Raw genomic sequence first — 15,706 nt, 5'->3', positions numbered from 1 at the left:
CTTTTACTCCCTACATTTGAACACAAATATCTGTACTTTTTACTCCTTACATTGTCAAAACAGGCTCATTACTTCTCTCTCCCTCTCTCTCTCTTTTTGGTGCGGGCGGGCGGCTCGTTACCACCAAGAAAAAAATTACAACACCTGCACCGGCACCGTACGAGAACAAAAGGCAGAGAAACTTTCCAGGCTACAGCAGCGCACTGACATAGATTGTGTAACAAAGCGAAGAGGTGCCACTCCGCTCTGTTTTCACTGGCTAACAGTGGCACACTGGCTTAGCTTGTCTATTCAGAGAAGAGGTATCACTTTGGCTTATTTTTAATTCTATGTTATCACATTCATACTACTGCTCATTCATTGGCAGCTGAATTGTTAGGTCTGTTTGATAAGTAATTTACAAAACAAATAATAATTTAACATATTGTTAAATTATTGGAGTCAAGCTTACTGGTAAACATCTACTCCTTCAAGATAATTTATTATGTTCTACAACTCATAAACATACACTAACACTACATACCAAGTGTTTGAGCAGCATATCTCCCCTGTGCTACAAAAGATCCGTGGTAAAAATTATTAACATTAATGCTGAAGCCCTCCCCCACAGTTTCAAAAAATCCTGGAGGAAACCCTGCACAGAGAGGGAAAGGGAGAGAGGGCGCAGGGTGTGAGAGCAGTTAAGAAAAAGAAAACCATAAAGACAAATCTGGAGACATGGTGGAAGACAGTTGCCAGGGAAGATAACGTTAGTCGATGACAAAACAGAGTCGGAGAGGCAAGAAAAAATCTGTTAAAAGTCATATACGTTAAGTATATTAAGGATTGAGAGTACCAAAGCTGTCATCAAGGTACTCATTCAAGACCTCTGGTCAGTTCAGTCTTGATTATTGTGTGAAACTGGGCTCGCAGCAAAACTAGAATGTTGCATGATTTTTATTCTCTGTACCAGCACTTTGCAGGTTGTTAATAAAAGAGGAAAAGTTCCTGTTTTGTGTGCCCTGAACTTTTTTTTCGTCAAAAAGTTATCAAAAAGGTATATGTATCATTAATGGTAAAAAATTCATTTTTACTTTTTACTTCTGTACTTAAGTACATTTCAGAGCCTGTACTTTCTTACTTTTACTTGAGTAAAGAAGTTGAATTGGTACTTCTACTTTTACCAGAGTCTTTTCTCACACAAGTATCTTTACTTCTACTTAAGTACAGAATGTCAGTACTTTTGCCACCTCTGTTTATTTACACATATCCAAAAGTCCTGTGACAGTCCATAAAACCATGATTACAAACTCTCACAAACTCTTGAATATAACTATTCTATAACTATTCTCATCAGTTGTTGTGTGTATTTATCCTGTTTTTTTACTGGACTCCCAACATGAATGAAAATGAGGGCCAGCCATCAATGATCCTTGAGATGTAAATAAAGGTTGAATGAATAAAACTTCCGCAGCAGACTCACAAATCAGACAAGTAGCCGGATCTTTGTCCGTCTGAATAATCAGATCCATGACGGTCACCCGGCTGGGAGTGTGTTGGACTGGTGTTTCATCTGTACTGTGTGGAAAAGTTTATTATAATGCATGGCGGGCCCAGCAGCACTGAGTGTGTCTGTGTGCAGATGAAGCTCCTGATGCTCTCTGACGTTTTCCTGGTTTGGAATTTTACAGCTGCAGGATTCCACGTCTTGGTGACGTCATAATGCAGCTTCTCTGCTACTGAGCTCTGAGGAGCTCAGAGCGACTGCAACTAAATAACCACTGATGTTATGATTTGTATAGAAAAAAAGTAACCTAAGCCATTAAATTAATGGATCACAGCAAACATGTGCACCTTCCGTCTTCTCCTGGCTACCAGAACTAGGGTTTTATCTTTTTATTTGAAATTATTTTTTAACCCAACTAGCGAGGCTAAGTAAAAATAAAGTACACTAGCTCAAGTAAATGCAGTAAATATTGCTGAATAAGTGCTAAATCATGTCCTCACCAACTGAATACATCCCTGCACAAAACAAAATATTACACCTTGTGTGTTTAGCTGGTCCAATTATATAATTTATATTCATACTGCTGGGCACATTGTTTCACTGACACATGGTCACCAGTAGCTTTAAAAGACAGCAGCTATACCATGAACACTAAAACTTGAACCGTGCATCACGGGAAAAAAGAAAAAAAAAAGAAAAAAACAAACAGCTAGAAAACCCGCACTGAAACATAACTAAAACCACAGTGAAATAGAAAGACAAATGAGATGAAAAATATCAAACTTTATTAACTCTGGTGTGTTTTCACTTTGTAAGCAGTAGCCTACAAATCGAATCACAATGGGCTCAGTGTTTATGTTTGTTTGTTTGCTTGCTTGCTTGCTTGTTTTTTTGTTTGTTTGTTTGTTTGTTTTGTTTTGTTTTGTTTTTTGTTGCTATTGTTCCCACAGAATCCCAAATATTCGACCTGAATCCTGAAGACAAAATGTTTAATCCATGAATTATCCCAGAGCACCCCTGAATGGCTCAGTGGTTCAGCATGTGCTTCTCTACTCAAATCACCCACTTGTTCAGAATCTATCCATACGTAGACGAGATAACCTCTGGATCTGTGGCATTCACATTCTGAGACTTGTTTGATAGTACTTGCTTTGGTACTATACAATAATGCTGTATGCAGATGGGTCATTGTGACATCATCACAGTAGCTATTGTGACATAATCGCAGCAGCTATTGTGACATCATAGCATCATATCTACAGGAAGAAAAAGCTTCATCACTGAATAGCTGTGACATCACCAAATACAAGCGTGACATCATCAGATGAGTGCATAAAACACCGTACACATCGCCCAGCCAATGCCGGCTCTTCTGACGACAGCGCTGTACAGCTATCAGAACTCTCGTTGGAAGAACCCCTGGTCCGTTCTGTAAGACACAATGCAGGACGTAACACCCAAAACACCCGCTGGTGCCCCCGCCTCTGGGGACCCAGCCCCAACTGAGGCCCCACAGCAGGTTGACCCTGAAGTCCCCTGCAGTGGTGGCCCAACCACAATTGAAGCCCCAGACCAGCTGCCCAACGCCTGGTCAAAACTGGGAGTCAAACCTGAACTCCCAGAGGGTGGGCTTCAAAAGACTGAGCAATCAAGCATTGCTCAGAGCCCAAGCCTTGACCCAGAGGACTGGCCAAGGCTTGGCCAACAACAGACGAGGGAGATGAGGAACGATCCACCACAGAGACCTGCTGCCCAATCCACCGGTGGGAAGACGCTGTGGAAAAAGTTTGAGCTCCAGGATGACGCCATCCAGGAGACTACTCAAACTGAGAAGACTCCTGGGAAGAAGAGAAGGCGCAGGAAGAAACCTGCTGCCAAATGCAGCGATGAAACCCAGCTGCCATCTCAGGAGACAGAAGGTGAGGTGGAAATCCCCAATGCCTGGGGCCCGGTCCCAAGCCCTGATCAAGCCTCAAGCCTCGAGCCTGAGGATTGGCCAAGTCTTGGAGCCGAGGCTAAGACCACTCCATCCAGTATGGGGACAGACACCCCCCCACAGCAGAGGCCAGCTGCCCAATCCACCGGCAAGAAGACGCTGTGGAAAAAGTTTGAGGAGCTCCAGGACGACACCATTCAGGAGACTCCTGAAACTGAGAGGACTCCTGAGAAGGAGAGCAGCAGGCAGACACCCGCTGTCAAATGCAGCGATGAAACCCAGCTGCAGTCTCAGGAGAAAGAAGGTGAGGTGGAAATCCCCAATGCCTGGGGCCCGGTCCCAAGCACTGGTCAAGCCTCAAGCCTCGAGCCTGAGGATTGGCCAAGTCTTGGAGCCGAGGCTGAAACCAGTCAATCCAGGATGGGGACGAGACACCCCCCACAGCAGAGGCCAGCCGCCCAATCCAGCAGGAAGAAAACGCTCTGGAAAAAGTTTGAGCAGCAGGACACACACCAGGAGATTCACCAAACTGAATCACCCCAGAAAAAGTGCAGCAAAGTACCACCGCTGCAAGCTGAGGTGAAAGGTGAAATCCCCAATGCCTGGGTCAAACCCCCACGCATTAAGGTTGAGGTGAAAGCTGGAGCCAAGCCCAAGCAGCCCCAGGATAAACAGCTGCAGGCTGCGAAACCCCAGGACTGTGCAGTTAAACACAGTCAGGGCCAAACTTCGCAGCCTGCCCTGGTGGTCAAGGCTGTGCCCCCCACACAGCTTGACAAGGCTGCACCAGAAAACCCTGCACAGCTCCAGCTTCAGTGTCAGCTGCAGACAGTCGTCAGCCAGGCAGAACAGCAGGCAGACAGGTTCAAGGCCCTTGAGGAGGAGAAATCGGCCCTTCACCAGGAAATGAAGGAGCTCGAACTGATCCTTCAAGAAAAGGCGCCAAGCACCACTGCCTCATGCAAAACTGAGGGAACCACCCAAGACCTCAGGCTTGAGCTGAACGAGGATGTGAGCGAAGGTCCTTCAGTGCCTAAATCAGAGGAGGTACAGGACACTCTCCACAAAGAGGAAGAACAAGCCAGGACTCTGCAGGGGGAGGTCCTGGATGGAGAGGTCCAGACAACAGCCACTCTGACCAGCACAAAGCAAAAGCTGGAGATCCAACTTGAGCAGGCACAGGAGGAGAGGCTCTCCCTCCTTCAGGCCAAAAACAATGCTCAGCAGGCACTGGAGGAAAAAGAGCAAGAGTGGGCGAAGAAGGAGGCCATCATGAAAGAGAGGATCGCCCAGCTGGAGAGGGACAGCACCCAGGCTAAAAAGTCCAAGAGGCCGGGGCTGTGGAAAAGACTATTTGGAGCCTCCACCCAGAAAGAGGGAAAAAAAGAGGCCGACTCTCCACCCAAGGGAAAGTCCAAGAAGCCGAGCCTGTGGCGAAGACTGTTCTGCATCTCCACCCAGCAGGACGACTGAGCCTAAGGCCAAGGACCCCGACAAGTTCCTCATTCTCCCTCAGAGAATCTGAGCACACCAACACCTGTGCTCACACACACACACACATACACACACTCACACACACACACACACACACACACACACACACACACACACACACACACACTTCAACTCCCACCCCAAACCCCCTCTACACCACATTCTCCCAAACCCTTTCCCTTTCATTCAATTAAAAAAAAAAAAAAAAAAAAAATTATACTGCTTATATTGTGGCTGTCGAGCATTGTAAGTTCCACCATAGTCAACTCTGTGTGAAGTAACCTATCGGTATTTGAGAGGTTTTATTGAAATGTGGTAACACTTCATTTTAGTGTTATGTTCTAATTACATTCCACTATCTCCCAAGAAGCAGGTAATAGATAGCTGGTAATTTAACACATTTTTGGAAAGCAATACAAAGTTGTTTCATAGCCATAATTACAAATGCTTTATTCTGTCTGCAGTTTCCGGTTGAACATACGAGAACTAGCAAGAAGTTTCTTTGATATTTAAAAGTAACAAGCAAATACCTGCACTGTATACTAATTGTGTAGTTATTATATAGTCTATAAATATACAGTGTGAGTGAATTTCAAAGAACCAAAGTACATCAACCTTTACCACAAAATTTATTGAAAATTACCATAGTGTTATGATATAATTATATTCCACTATCTCCCAAGAAACAGGAAATAGATAGCTGGTAATTTCTTTAACACATTTTTAGGAAAGTAATACAAAGTTGATTCATAGCCATAATTACATGTTTTATTCCCATGTCTGCAGTTTGCAGGTGAACATATGAGAATTAGCAAGAAGTTTCTTTGAAATTTAAAAGAAACAACCAAACAATTACTATGCTAATAGTGTAATTATTATATATTATAGTGTCTAAAAATATAGGGAGTGAGTGAATTTTAAAGGTTTCAACAAACTGGAAGCAGATTTTAAATGTCTGTTTTCCAATGCCACATCTGGCTTGGATGACTTTTTTTTAATTATTATTTTCAAACCGTGTGCTCATGGGGAAGTAAGCATAACGGTCAGACAACAAAGGAGAAATTCTGCATGAATGAAGACTTTATTGCTCAACTGATTAGTTTTATTTACCAATTTATTACACATTATTTCATACAGTTAATAAAGACATTTCATACAGTTAAAAAATGGGCTCGCAAGGGTTGGAGTGAATCAAAGCTATGTGTGTCTTGCAATTCCCCCCCCCCCCCCTCCATAACCTACCTAACTAAACTTCTTTAAATCATATGAAACTTGAGATTTCAGATTATGCAGTCATTTATGGTTTTCTAGGACATATTCACAAATAATTTGGGGAACGGTGTGTGAAGGCTTTACAGCCGATTATGAATCTTAATGCTCCATGAAAGACAGCATCCAACAAACTCATTCATGCAAATAACGTCCCCATTTTTAAATCTGATTAAAAAAAAAAAAAAAAAATCAAGGTCCCACAATGTCATAGATGCAAAGCACGCTCTTATTAGCCTCTTTGTTTATTATAGCAAGTCACAGCTCACCATAATGAGACACTGACTGGTGATACTGGTGTCTACTGTAAAGATTTTTAAGTTTAGCTTCAATGAAGAACATATAATGGTTGATGAATTGTTTTCACAGCTACAGTTCACAGTTAGCGCGATAGCCAGTCGTAGCCGCTGCCACTCAAACTGCTTTTCAATGTTTTGCTTCCACAGAAAAAGGCTCTTATCTGTTGCTCTTATCGGTCAAACTGTAGTCATTTCACTGCTTCCCAATTGATGAACAACTGAAAAGACGAAGGATAGTAAAAACCTGGAGAGACAGTGGGCCGTATTCAGTGGTGGTCTACGTGATACGCAGGTATACGCCATATACCCACTAGAAAAGGTCTCGAATTTCCGTATAACCACTTAAAAATGCGTAAAGATACGTATCAGTATGTTTTTTTTGACATAACGTTCACTTTCCCGTTCATAAAGTCGCCTTCTCTGTGTTACAAAGCGGGCTCTTTTTGACTATAGCGGCTTCGGCCAGGCGTGACGTTTTGGGGGACACTACAGCTGGAGCTAACGTTAACGTTTCAGAAAGGGAGCCCGTGTGTGTGTGTGTGCGTGTGTGTGAACTAGACTACACCACTGGCTGTATTTCAAGGGAAAACAACATATTTGCTAACCTGTTAGCTACTGCTACCGTTAGACAACAGCTAACGTTAGCATCGAACCGCTTCCTAGCGAACATTACCTTTCACTAGCATTAGATGACATGACAGGAAAGGTGTAAATATGAACTCTTAAATATCAACACACATTGTGGACACATTTATTAAAATATGTCCACGATGTGCTGGTAAATTTCAGTAACGTTATGTGACGTTGCGCTCACTGGAGCACAGATTAAATCCAGCAAAAAGTGCTTGGAACGTACTTTTTGCTGGATTGGATATGAGTGTTTTATGGGGCATGAAGAGCCAGACATTATACACGGCAAGCTTCATCACATCCAGTGGGTTTCACTTCCAGGCTTTAATAATTGTGTCTACGGTGTTTGTTAATATTTCAGAATGAATGAGCACCTTTCCTGCTGTTTCATTCAGTGTTATAAAGGGTGACGTTAGCGAGGAAGTGGCTGGATGCTAACGTTAGCATATACATAGGTTTACCTTGAAATTTGGCCCAGCGTCCCTCAGGATCAGGATTTTCACCCTCCACTGTCTTTTCAGTTCATCAATTGGGAGGCAGTGAAATGACAACGGTTTATTGATACTATTTCAGCTGCAAGTTAACTTTTTTTTACTGGGGAAATGTTATTTTTTGAGTCTCGACCAACCGATAAGAGCCTTCGTCTGTGGACATGACCTGGTCGCTCCAAAATCTGTTATTTCTGAAGAGAAACCTTTATAATATGGAGGCTGTAAAACTGGGAGACTTTACTTTAAATGCAGATGATTGTGTGAATACATGACTGACAGCTCACAGCGGTGTTTTGCGTGTAAATCACAGCGGACACGTCCTCCATGTTTGTAGTGGTGGTGTTCTGTCGATTTTTGCTGCTTTGTCGAAATTTGCTACCGCAGTATAAACCGACAGGTTAATCTGTCGATATCGGCATTAAGTGGGCAAAGTTATCTTCTCTGGTGTGTCTAGGTACAAAAACTGTTTTGAAATTTAGACATACCATTTTAATATTTATAATCAGTATTTCAGGGTAGCATATTTTGATAGTACAGTAACAGCCTATCAAATAATGCTGCCGCTACTCTATGCATTCATATAAGACTACTGATCACCTCACTGGCACTGTAGGATGAATGGCAGCATATTTAGACATACTAGTTTAATATTTATAATCAATATTTCAGGGGTAGCATATTTCGATAGTACAGTAACAGCCTATCAAATAATGCTACCGCTACTCTATGCATCGGCTTTGCGCATGCACAGAATCGCAAGGCAGCATTTCTCGACAAGTAGCAGAAATCGACAGAACAGTGGCAATTGGACAACCACTTCTAGCCTTTTTATCATGTTAGGATTGACTGGTGCCAAGGACTGAATTTCCGAAAAGTTGGACTTGGATAGCAGGATTTAATTGGGTATTTTATTCTGGGCATTTAACAGCCACTTCCTACAGAGCTCCATGTAAAAACAGGAGGTGGAAAAATGCCTTTTAGACCTCAAAATCAAGAGGTAAGAGCTTCAAGAAGTGACAGAGATGTCAGATACAAAATGTCAAGAGTAAAACCGTGTCAGAACGGACAATTAAAGTCAATTTAATGTTCAGAATAGAAAGTTCGGCTCGGTTTAATATTCAACTCAGTTCAATTAACTCCGTCTGAGTCCAACCCAGCAGAGCTCACCTCAGTTCAACTCAGATGACAGGGCTTTGTGTTTTCATCAAGCACAGATTTTTTTTTTTTTTTTTTTTTTACCCTTCGCCTGTGCCCATTTAGTATTTTAGTGACAGTAATACTGTGTATGTCGGTAATAATCAAGCAGTACAGTGCACTTTTCATGGAAAGCTAATTGTGCTGTCATGTTCTGTGATATATTCATGGTTTTACTGAGCTATATCTGCATATATCCTCATTTATGTATGTTGGTTAGGGTTATTTTGATACATCCATAAAGCAGGAAAAAATAAGACACATTTGTCATTCTAGCTCTGTTACCTAGCCTACATCTGGCTATAGGTAACATAGCTGACTTAGGAACTGCGACTATTTTCATAAATCAGATCCTAACTCCATTTACCATGGTTAGTGAACAGTTTAGATAGGATTTGTATGTTTGGAAGTTTCAGTAATTTGGCTCCTGGTTCCAGGAGTCGGACCAGGTGTCTCTGTTGCAGATGAGGTTCTCTTAGATTTTGTTGAACAGCTCATGAGGCTCTTCAGGAATCTTGATTTTTCTAGTGCCGTGTCACAACCTGGCTTGTTTTGGTTGTTCCTGCCAGGAGCATAAGGCTCTCAAAGACATTGCTCCCAGGGTCACTAAGCTCCCACCTCCCTCCCTCCCATGTTCATGTTGTGATTTCAAGAAAAGCTGAACACCAGGGTTGCCAAGTCCGCGTTTTTTCCGCCAAATTGGGCTACTTTTTAAGTGTTGCCGCGGATAACAAATTTTGTCTGCGGGTTGGGCTTGGGCAGTCATGAATAAAGATTCATATTTTGAATGACCAATGTTTATACCCAAATCCTGTCAAACTGACTCCAGGCCAGATCAGCATATAAACTATCCACATATGTCACCTGCTCCACAGACAAATAATACGCCAATGCTGTGTGAGGCCACTCAGCACATGACCAATCACATCATCAGCACCACTTGCACCCAGTGCCTGTCAGCTGAAGTGAGGTATCCCATATTATATTTTAAGTTCTGATATACTGTAAATTAAATAGGTGAAAGAACTGTTTTGGGAAATTGATGTTTATGGTGTTATTTTATAGATATTATAGTGCATTTTGCAATTATAGCAATGCTGCTGGACTTTAAAAGCAACATATATGGATTTTTATGGGCATATTTTGAGTTCTGGTATTGGGCTGATTTTTGGGCCCTTTTTATACCAGGTTGGGCGGGTTTTGGGCTGGTTTTTAGTTGCTGTTTGGCTCCTTTTGTCTCACAGACCTGGCAACCCTGCTGAACACAGACCTACAGAAAAGTTTATCACTTCTCTAAGCTGGTCCTTTCATTTTCCTGCTAGTCTAAAATATCCCATACCTCCTGCCTGGATCCAGCTCTCATGAACTGACATGGCCATATTCTTTAAATTACACAGCGATTCCTGGGACTAGATTTGATCAGACTCTGTACAAGATCCAAAAAAAAAAATGCTCTGATGACACCTTCACTGAAGAGACGTGAGCAAACATGGCAGTGGCCAGGAAGAGTTGTGATGTTACCAAGTTTGGCAATGTCTTCTGTGCTGCCCCTCTAAGAGAATTAAGAATTTAAGTGAATGTTGTGCTGGGTTGCCATGGTTTCCTCCCAACTGACAAACTAAGAAGGAAAGCTGTTAGTTTTTTACTCCCTATTCTCTGCTGAACCCTAAAAGAGCATGTCTGTGAGTAATATTTAGCCTACCTTTTTATGTTTAACTTACCTGTTACCGGTGCTCTTAAGTCAGTTGATATGTGTATGGAAAATTAAAAACAGGAGCGATGCTAACGTGCTAGCTCGCTTATGGAATTTTTAATGTTAAGTTAGCATTAAGCTAATCGGCAGTTAGTTGTAACATAGTTGCTAATCCCTGATCATTTCAGCATGTTTTTGTGTATTTGTGTTTTATGTAATGATTAACTACTCAGTGTTTGTTGATGTCAGAGAAAGTTAAATACTGTATAAATTGTAACAGTTTATTTATTTACTGCAGTTTCACAGTGCTTCTCATACTAAACATCTGAAACTTACCTGCTGACTCCTGGATGTTTATTGTGGGACCTGTGTAACTATCTGCTAGAAATCAACTACATCCTGGCAAGGGCAGAATATCTTCTGTCCTTGGAAAATATCATGTGATTGTTAAATTACAAGACAGATAATTATCCAGTCTAAAAGGGCTGTGGTTGTGGCGATGCAACCAGTTAACCTACTGTGACTGGTTTAACGCTGATCAATGGTCATAGGAGGGACAAGCACTGACTTTGCAAAATCATGCCTGATGGAGATATGGTCAGATCCCATTGAATTACAGCATAATTCATGGGATCTGGAAAACATATACAGATTGTTCACTTCTCTCCAAACTATATTTACTCCCTCTTTCGGCTAACCCATATATACATATTTCCATGTCACTTTTATTTGAACTACCTGTATCTTGTTCACCATCAACACTGTCTGAAGAAGAAGCCAAAAGCGGAGAGGACTGCTCGTGAATGAGGGTCTCAGAAAGCAAAAATGAAGCGTCAAGTATAGATCTGTGTTTGAAGTGGAAAAGCCCCCAGCTGAAGTCGACCTTTGTCCCTCCTTTGAGAGCGTTCCATTTAAGAAAAAGCTTCAGCTGCGATCAATAGGATGGACTTCTAAAAATCCACAACCATTTAATCATTGGAATAAACACATCAAGAGGGATCCTTTTCCATCGGGCTCATGCTGAACTCTGGCCAAGTGAGGCATGAGGCCTGAGGTCGGCCAGCAGGCGCAGAGGGCTAAAGAGAAATCAATAGCAAGACAACCTCCACCTCCCTCCCACTCTCCAATTACTGTGCAATTCATAATGGACTGAGAGAAGTGAGGGGGTGTAGGTTTGATAGCCAAAACAACCACCCACACACACACACAAGGCATGCACACACAGGGACACAGGTGTGCATACAAACATGTCATGCACGTATGAGAGGGGAAAAAAAAGAAAGTAAGACAAAGATGGAAGAAAACAGTCGGGTCAACTAAAGTTTATTTATGTCACCCTTCATCACACGCTTGTCTCAAAGGACTTCACAGTGAGCGAGTTTAGCTAATTAACAATCAATCAAAAGACAAAATGATGCAACATGCATCAAAACAGAGCTCAAAACAAAGCTCAAGGCACAAAGCAGAAGACACTTTGCTGGAAAAACATGACAGGCCTTTCTTTTTTCAATCATTCCTTATGCATGGGTGTAGCTTTATTGTATTGTTGTATTTTCATTGTATTGTGAAGCACCTTGTATTGCAGTTGTGCACAAAAGGTGCACACAAATGGAACCAAAGCAATTAATTAACTAATATTTTGTGGTGGTATCATTGCCATGAGGTACAAGCATGCACACACATACAATACGCATATGTAAATGTCTGCTAGAGTGCGCATTGGGCTGCATACCTTATTTCACCAATTAATCGCCCGGCCGCAAATAGCCGCCGGGTTCTTATAAACGTCTGGGGTCTGCACGCATTTTGCGTATTAAACGCCCACCCGAATAACCGCCGGGGCGATTATTTGCATTATATTGAGGTAACCCAAAATAAGGCTATTCACCTTATTTTTGTAGAAGTAAACAGTTAGCCGCACAATAACTGTGCGGCACTTCCGTTTTCTGTCAAAATAAGAGCGCTAGCTAACGTTAGAACAAAAGGGTGTACCGTAATATTAAACCGACAGACTGAAAATACGTTGGACAGTAACTGTCATCACGTTAATGGCCTGGTGCAAAAATAAATAAAGGCCTGCAGCGAATAGCTGCCTGGTTCTTTTAAACGCCCGGGGTTCAAGTCGATTTTGTATATTAAACGCCCGGGCGATTAATTGGTGAAATACGGTATTTTTGTCCAAACCCGACCCAAGATGGGAGCATGGTGACCGAGCCCGACCTGAGCTCGATAGGTATTCTTTTTTTTTGTGTCCGAACCGGTCCTGAGTCCAAGATTTTGCTTGTCCTCCATTGCTGGGTTACATACCGCTTATGTGTGGCCTTCAGTGTTGTCACGTAAAATTACAGCACCGTGCAGGAAGTTGCCCAAAACAGACAGTAGGTCCATCATTTTTGACCAAAATAATGCCGGCGTGACTGAAACCAACCGGAGCCCGAGTGTAATTTCAAATTTTTTGTCTACACATAAACAAGCTTGCACAGCTCAGTCCACTACACTACAACACACACAAACAGCAGCAGGTTGTGAATGATGAGATTTCTGCTGGCTGCTGAAACCTGGAGGAATTCCTGTGTACTCCTGGTTCCTGACAATGCTGTCAGAGATAATCTCAAAGCCAAACATTCAGAAGACTCCAGCAGGCCGGAGGAAGTTGGAGGGGGGTGAAAAAGCGAGGCTGAGGCTGCAGCTGAGACACACAGAAAGGGTTCCAGGGCTCAGCAGAGATAAGGCAGGTGACAGAGTAAGGGAGGATATCTGTGTGTGACCACATTTCACAGGACAGAATACAGTTAGCGATAAGCCCGCTGTGGTAGATACAAATCAGTTCATATGCCAATGAAATTTAAGAAATTAAAGACCTATGTCTGAACCCAAGACAAAATTACAACACTGCTTATCTTCCCGAGGGAAAAAAAAATGATCAGCTTCAAGCGTCAAATGGCAAATGGAAGAATATTCGCTTGTACCAAGACAATGTTATCATGTCCACAAATCAGCAAGGAATGTATTAGATATTTCTCAGTTCTGTTTAAGGTGGCTCAATTCTGTTTTGCGTGTCAGTATAAACAGCAGGCAGTGGAAAAAGGAAGTGCTACCTGGTTCTGAAGGCTCATGCTACAGGTGTTCTTTGGCAGGGCAGGTACAGGCCTTAAGAAAAAAAAAGACAAGATCCTTAGGAGTCTTGCCTTTGTAGTAAAGTAAATAATGTGGAAAAATCACCAAGGCACTTTGTCTGTATGTGCAAAAACATGTTTTTATTCTTCGAGCACAGCAATGAGACAGAGCAAAGCACATGATTTCATTCCTAAACAACAAAAACAGAATGAACTGACACACATGACATACTTTCTGAATGTCACACCAATATTGCCTATCTGCCAGCCTACAAGTATAATTTTTGGATTTGGATGGGGAAAAAAAATGTGTACAGAAATAATTACAATTTACTATGCTTGTTTTTGTAAATTAACTTTTCATATAATAATGGCTTCCAACAGAGCAGTTGTGTTTGTGCCCTGAATACACTGCAGGTATGAAAAAAGGTTATTATAGCTGCCAAAAACTAAACTCTAAACTAAAACTAGGTAAGAAACAAAACATTTTTGTTAACTGAAATATAAAAACTACACTTTAGAAGAAAAATCCAAAACGAAGTGAAACAATATTGTGTACTTACAAAAGTAATTAAAAAAAAAAAAAAAATTAGTTAGTTAGTTAAAATCAGTTTGGTGATTTTTTTTTTTCAACGCAGCCAGCATGACGAGGAGTTGGTGCTGATGTTTATCAAGACTGGAACATCAACATGACTAGGAGTCAACTGCCTTCATAAATAAAAACAACCCAAAAAAAAAAAAAAAAAAAAAAAAAAACTAGAAATGAAAAAATGACTCAATGGGAGGTAAAAGGCAGCTCCAGTAATTTAAGCAAGAGGAAACAAATGCAGGACCTTCTCCAAGTCAGCTGAGAATAACAGTTTGATTTTTGTAGTATTTCTCACCCACAGACTCTTTTATCCTGTTAATCAAAAGATAAATTGTAATCAGAGAGCACCATAAGGTTGTTATCGACGGGCTGAAGTTCCCAGCTTGTTGACAATTGCAGTCGAGAAGAACCGTTTCGAATTTGGTATTATGAAGTCGAAGAAAGGTCTCAGATTCAGCTCTTATTATCCGAAAGGCACTCGAGCTGACTGTTAAGAAAGCTGGTGCCAGCGGGATTTAAAGGATGTTAGAGCTGGGCGTCGTCCGCATCAAAATGAAAGGACACATTATGCTTCTGGATAATATGAAGGGAGAGCTTGAATGGGGAAAACTATGATATGGCCCAGATATGGAGGCCTGTGTGACGCTGCAGGTTAGTTATGTCGCGGGAGGAACATCATGAATTATGTATTAAGACGGCAAATGTTATGTTAGAGTGATAAGAGCTGAAGAACCACTCTAGTGCTGTCTCTGAAATGTCAATGCAATTTCTGCGGTGGTGAAATGTAATTGCACAGTTCACTATATCCAAACGCTGCGGTCGGATCTAAAATAGCTGAACATTTTACATTCTCCATCAGTTGTTAACGAACGTCATTTGTGACCTTCTTCTAACCGTCTCTGCAATAAAAAAAAAAAAAAATGGTCTAAATCCAGATTCTCAACAAGAGAGAACGTATGACTTTAGACATATAGGGATGTATCGTGAAAAAAGATTATTATCATTTACAGTTTTGTGGTCTCTTTATCTGCTGCCAGGGAAAGAGATGTGCTGTGTAGTAACAGACAGTTAAGTCAAATATCACAAAAAAATAACAGTAACGTATTTTTGTGAACCATATTATTTTTACATTTTATACCTGTAGGAGAACATTGGTCTGAAAAAGTCAGCCCCTTTTTGATGACTCAACTTCAACTCAACATTTATGTATAAAGTGCAAATATGACGCAGACTTGATTTACGTGAAATGTGGCCTATACAAAGCTGTGATTAAGATCTTCCTGTGTGTTTAAATTTAGATTGGTGTTGCACCTCTCGGCTGCAGGGAACACAGCTATATTCAACTTCTTGTAAATACAGAAGCTTTACTCATATGTCCAATTCAGCGTCATCAGTACATCACAATAATAAATGAACTGTCTTGGACGTGTTGACAGGAAATGTGTTACCACTACAGCTTTATTACAGAGCTAGGACTGGGAGTCATGACACCAAAAAATGACTTCTTTT

The 15,706-nt window shown here is 41.5% G+C and overlaps 1 protein-coding gene across 1 annotated transcript; it reads left to right on the top strand.

The window, feature by feature from the left end:
• Window positions 1-2,927: 2,927 nt before the first annotated feature.
• Window positions 2,928-4,895, top strand: LOC115369223 (coiled-coil domain-containing protein 102A-like). The gene has a single exon (XM_030065785.1). The coding sequence runs from the start codon at window positions 2,928-2,930 to the stop codon at window positions 4,893-4,895; it is 1,968 nt and encodes a 655-aa protein (XP_029921645.1).
• Window positions 4,896-15,706: the final 10,811 nt, after the last annotated feature.

Source organism: Myripristis murdjan, chromosome 12, assembly GCF_902150065.1.
Source record: "Myripristis murdjan chromosome 12, fMyrMur1.1, whole genome shotgun sequence".
NCBI classification, from domain to species: Eukaryota; Metazoa; Chordata; class Actinopteri; order Holocentriformes; family Holocentridae; genus Myripristis; species Myripristis murdjan.
Note: the sequence above shows the minus strand (reverse complement) of the source record. Positions and strands in the feature narration are given on the sequence as shown.

What these genes read in the sequence shown, in the direction of transcription:
- LOC115369223 (XM_030065785.1), top strand. Translation starts at nt 2,928, where the DNA reads ATGCAGGACGTAACACCCAAAACACCCGCTGGTGCCCCCGCCTCTGGG.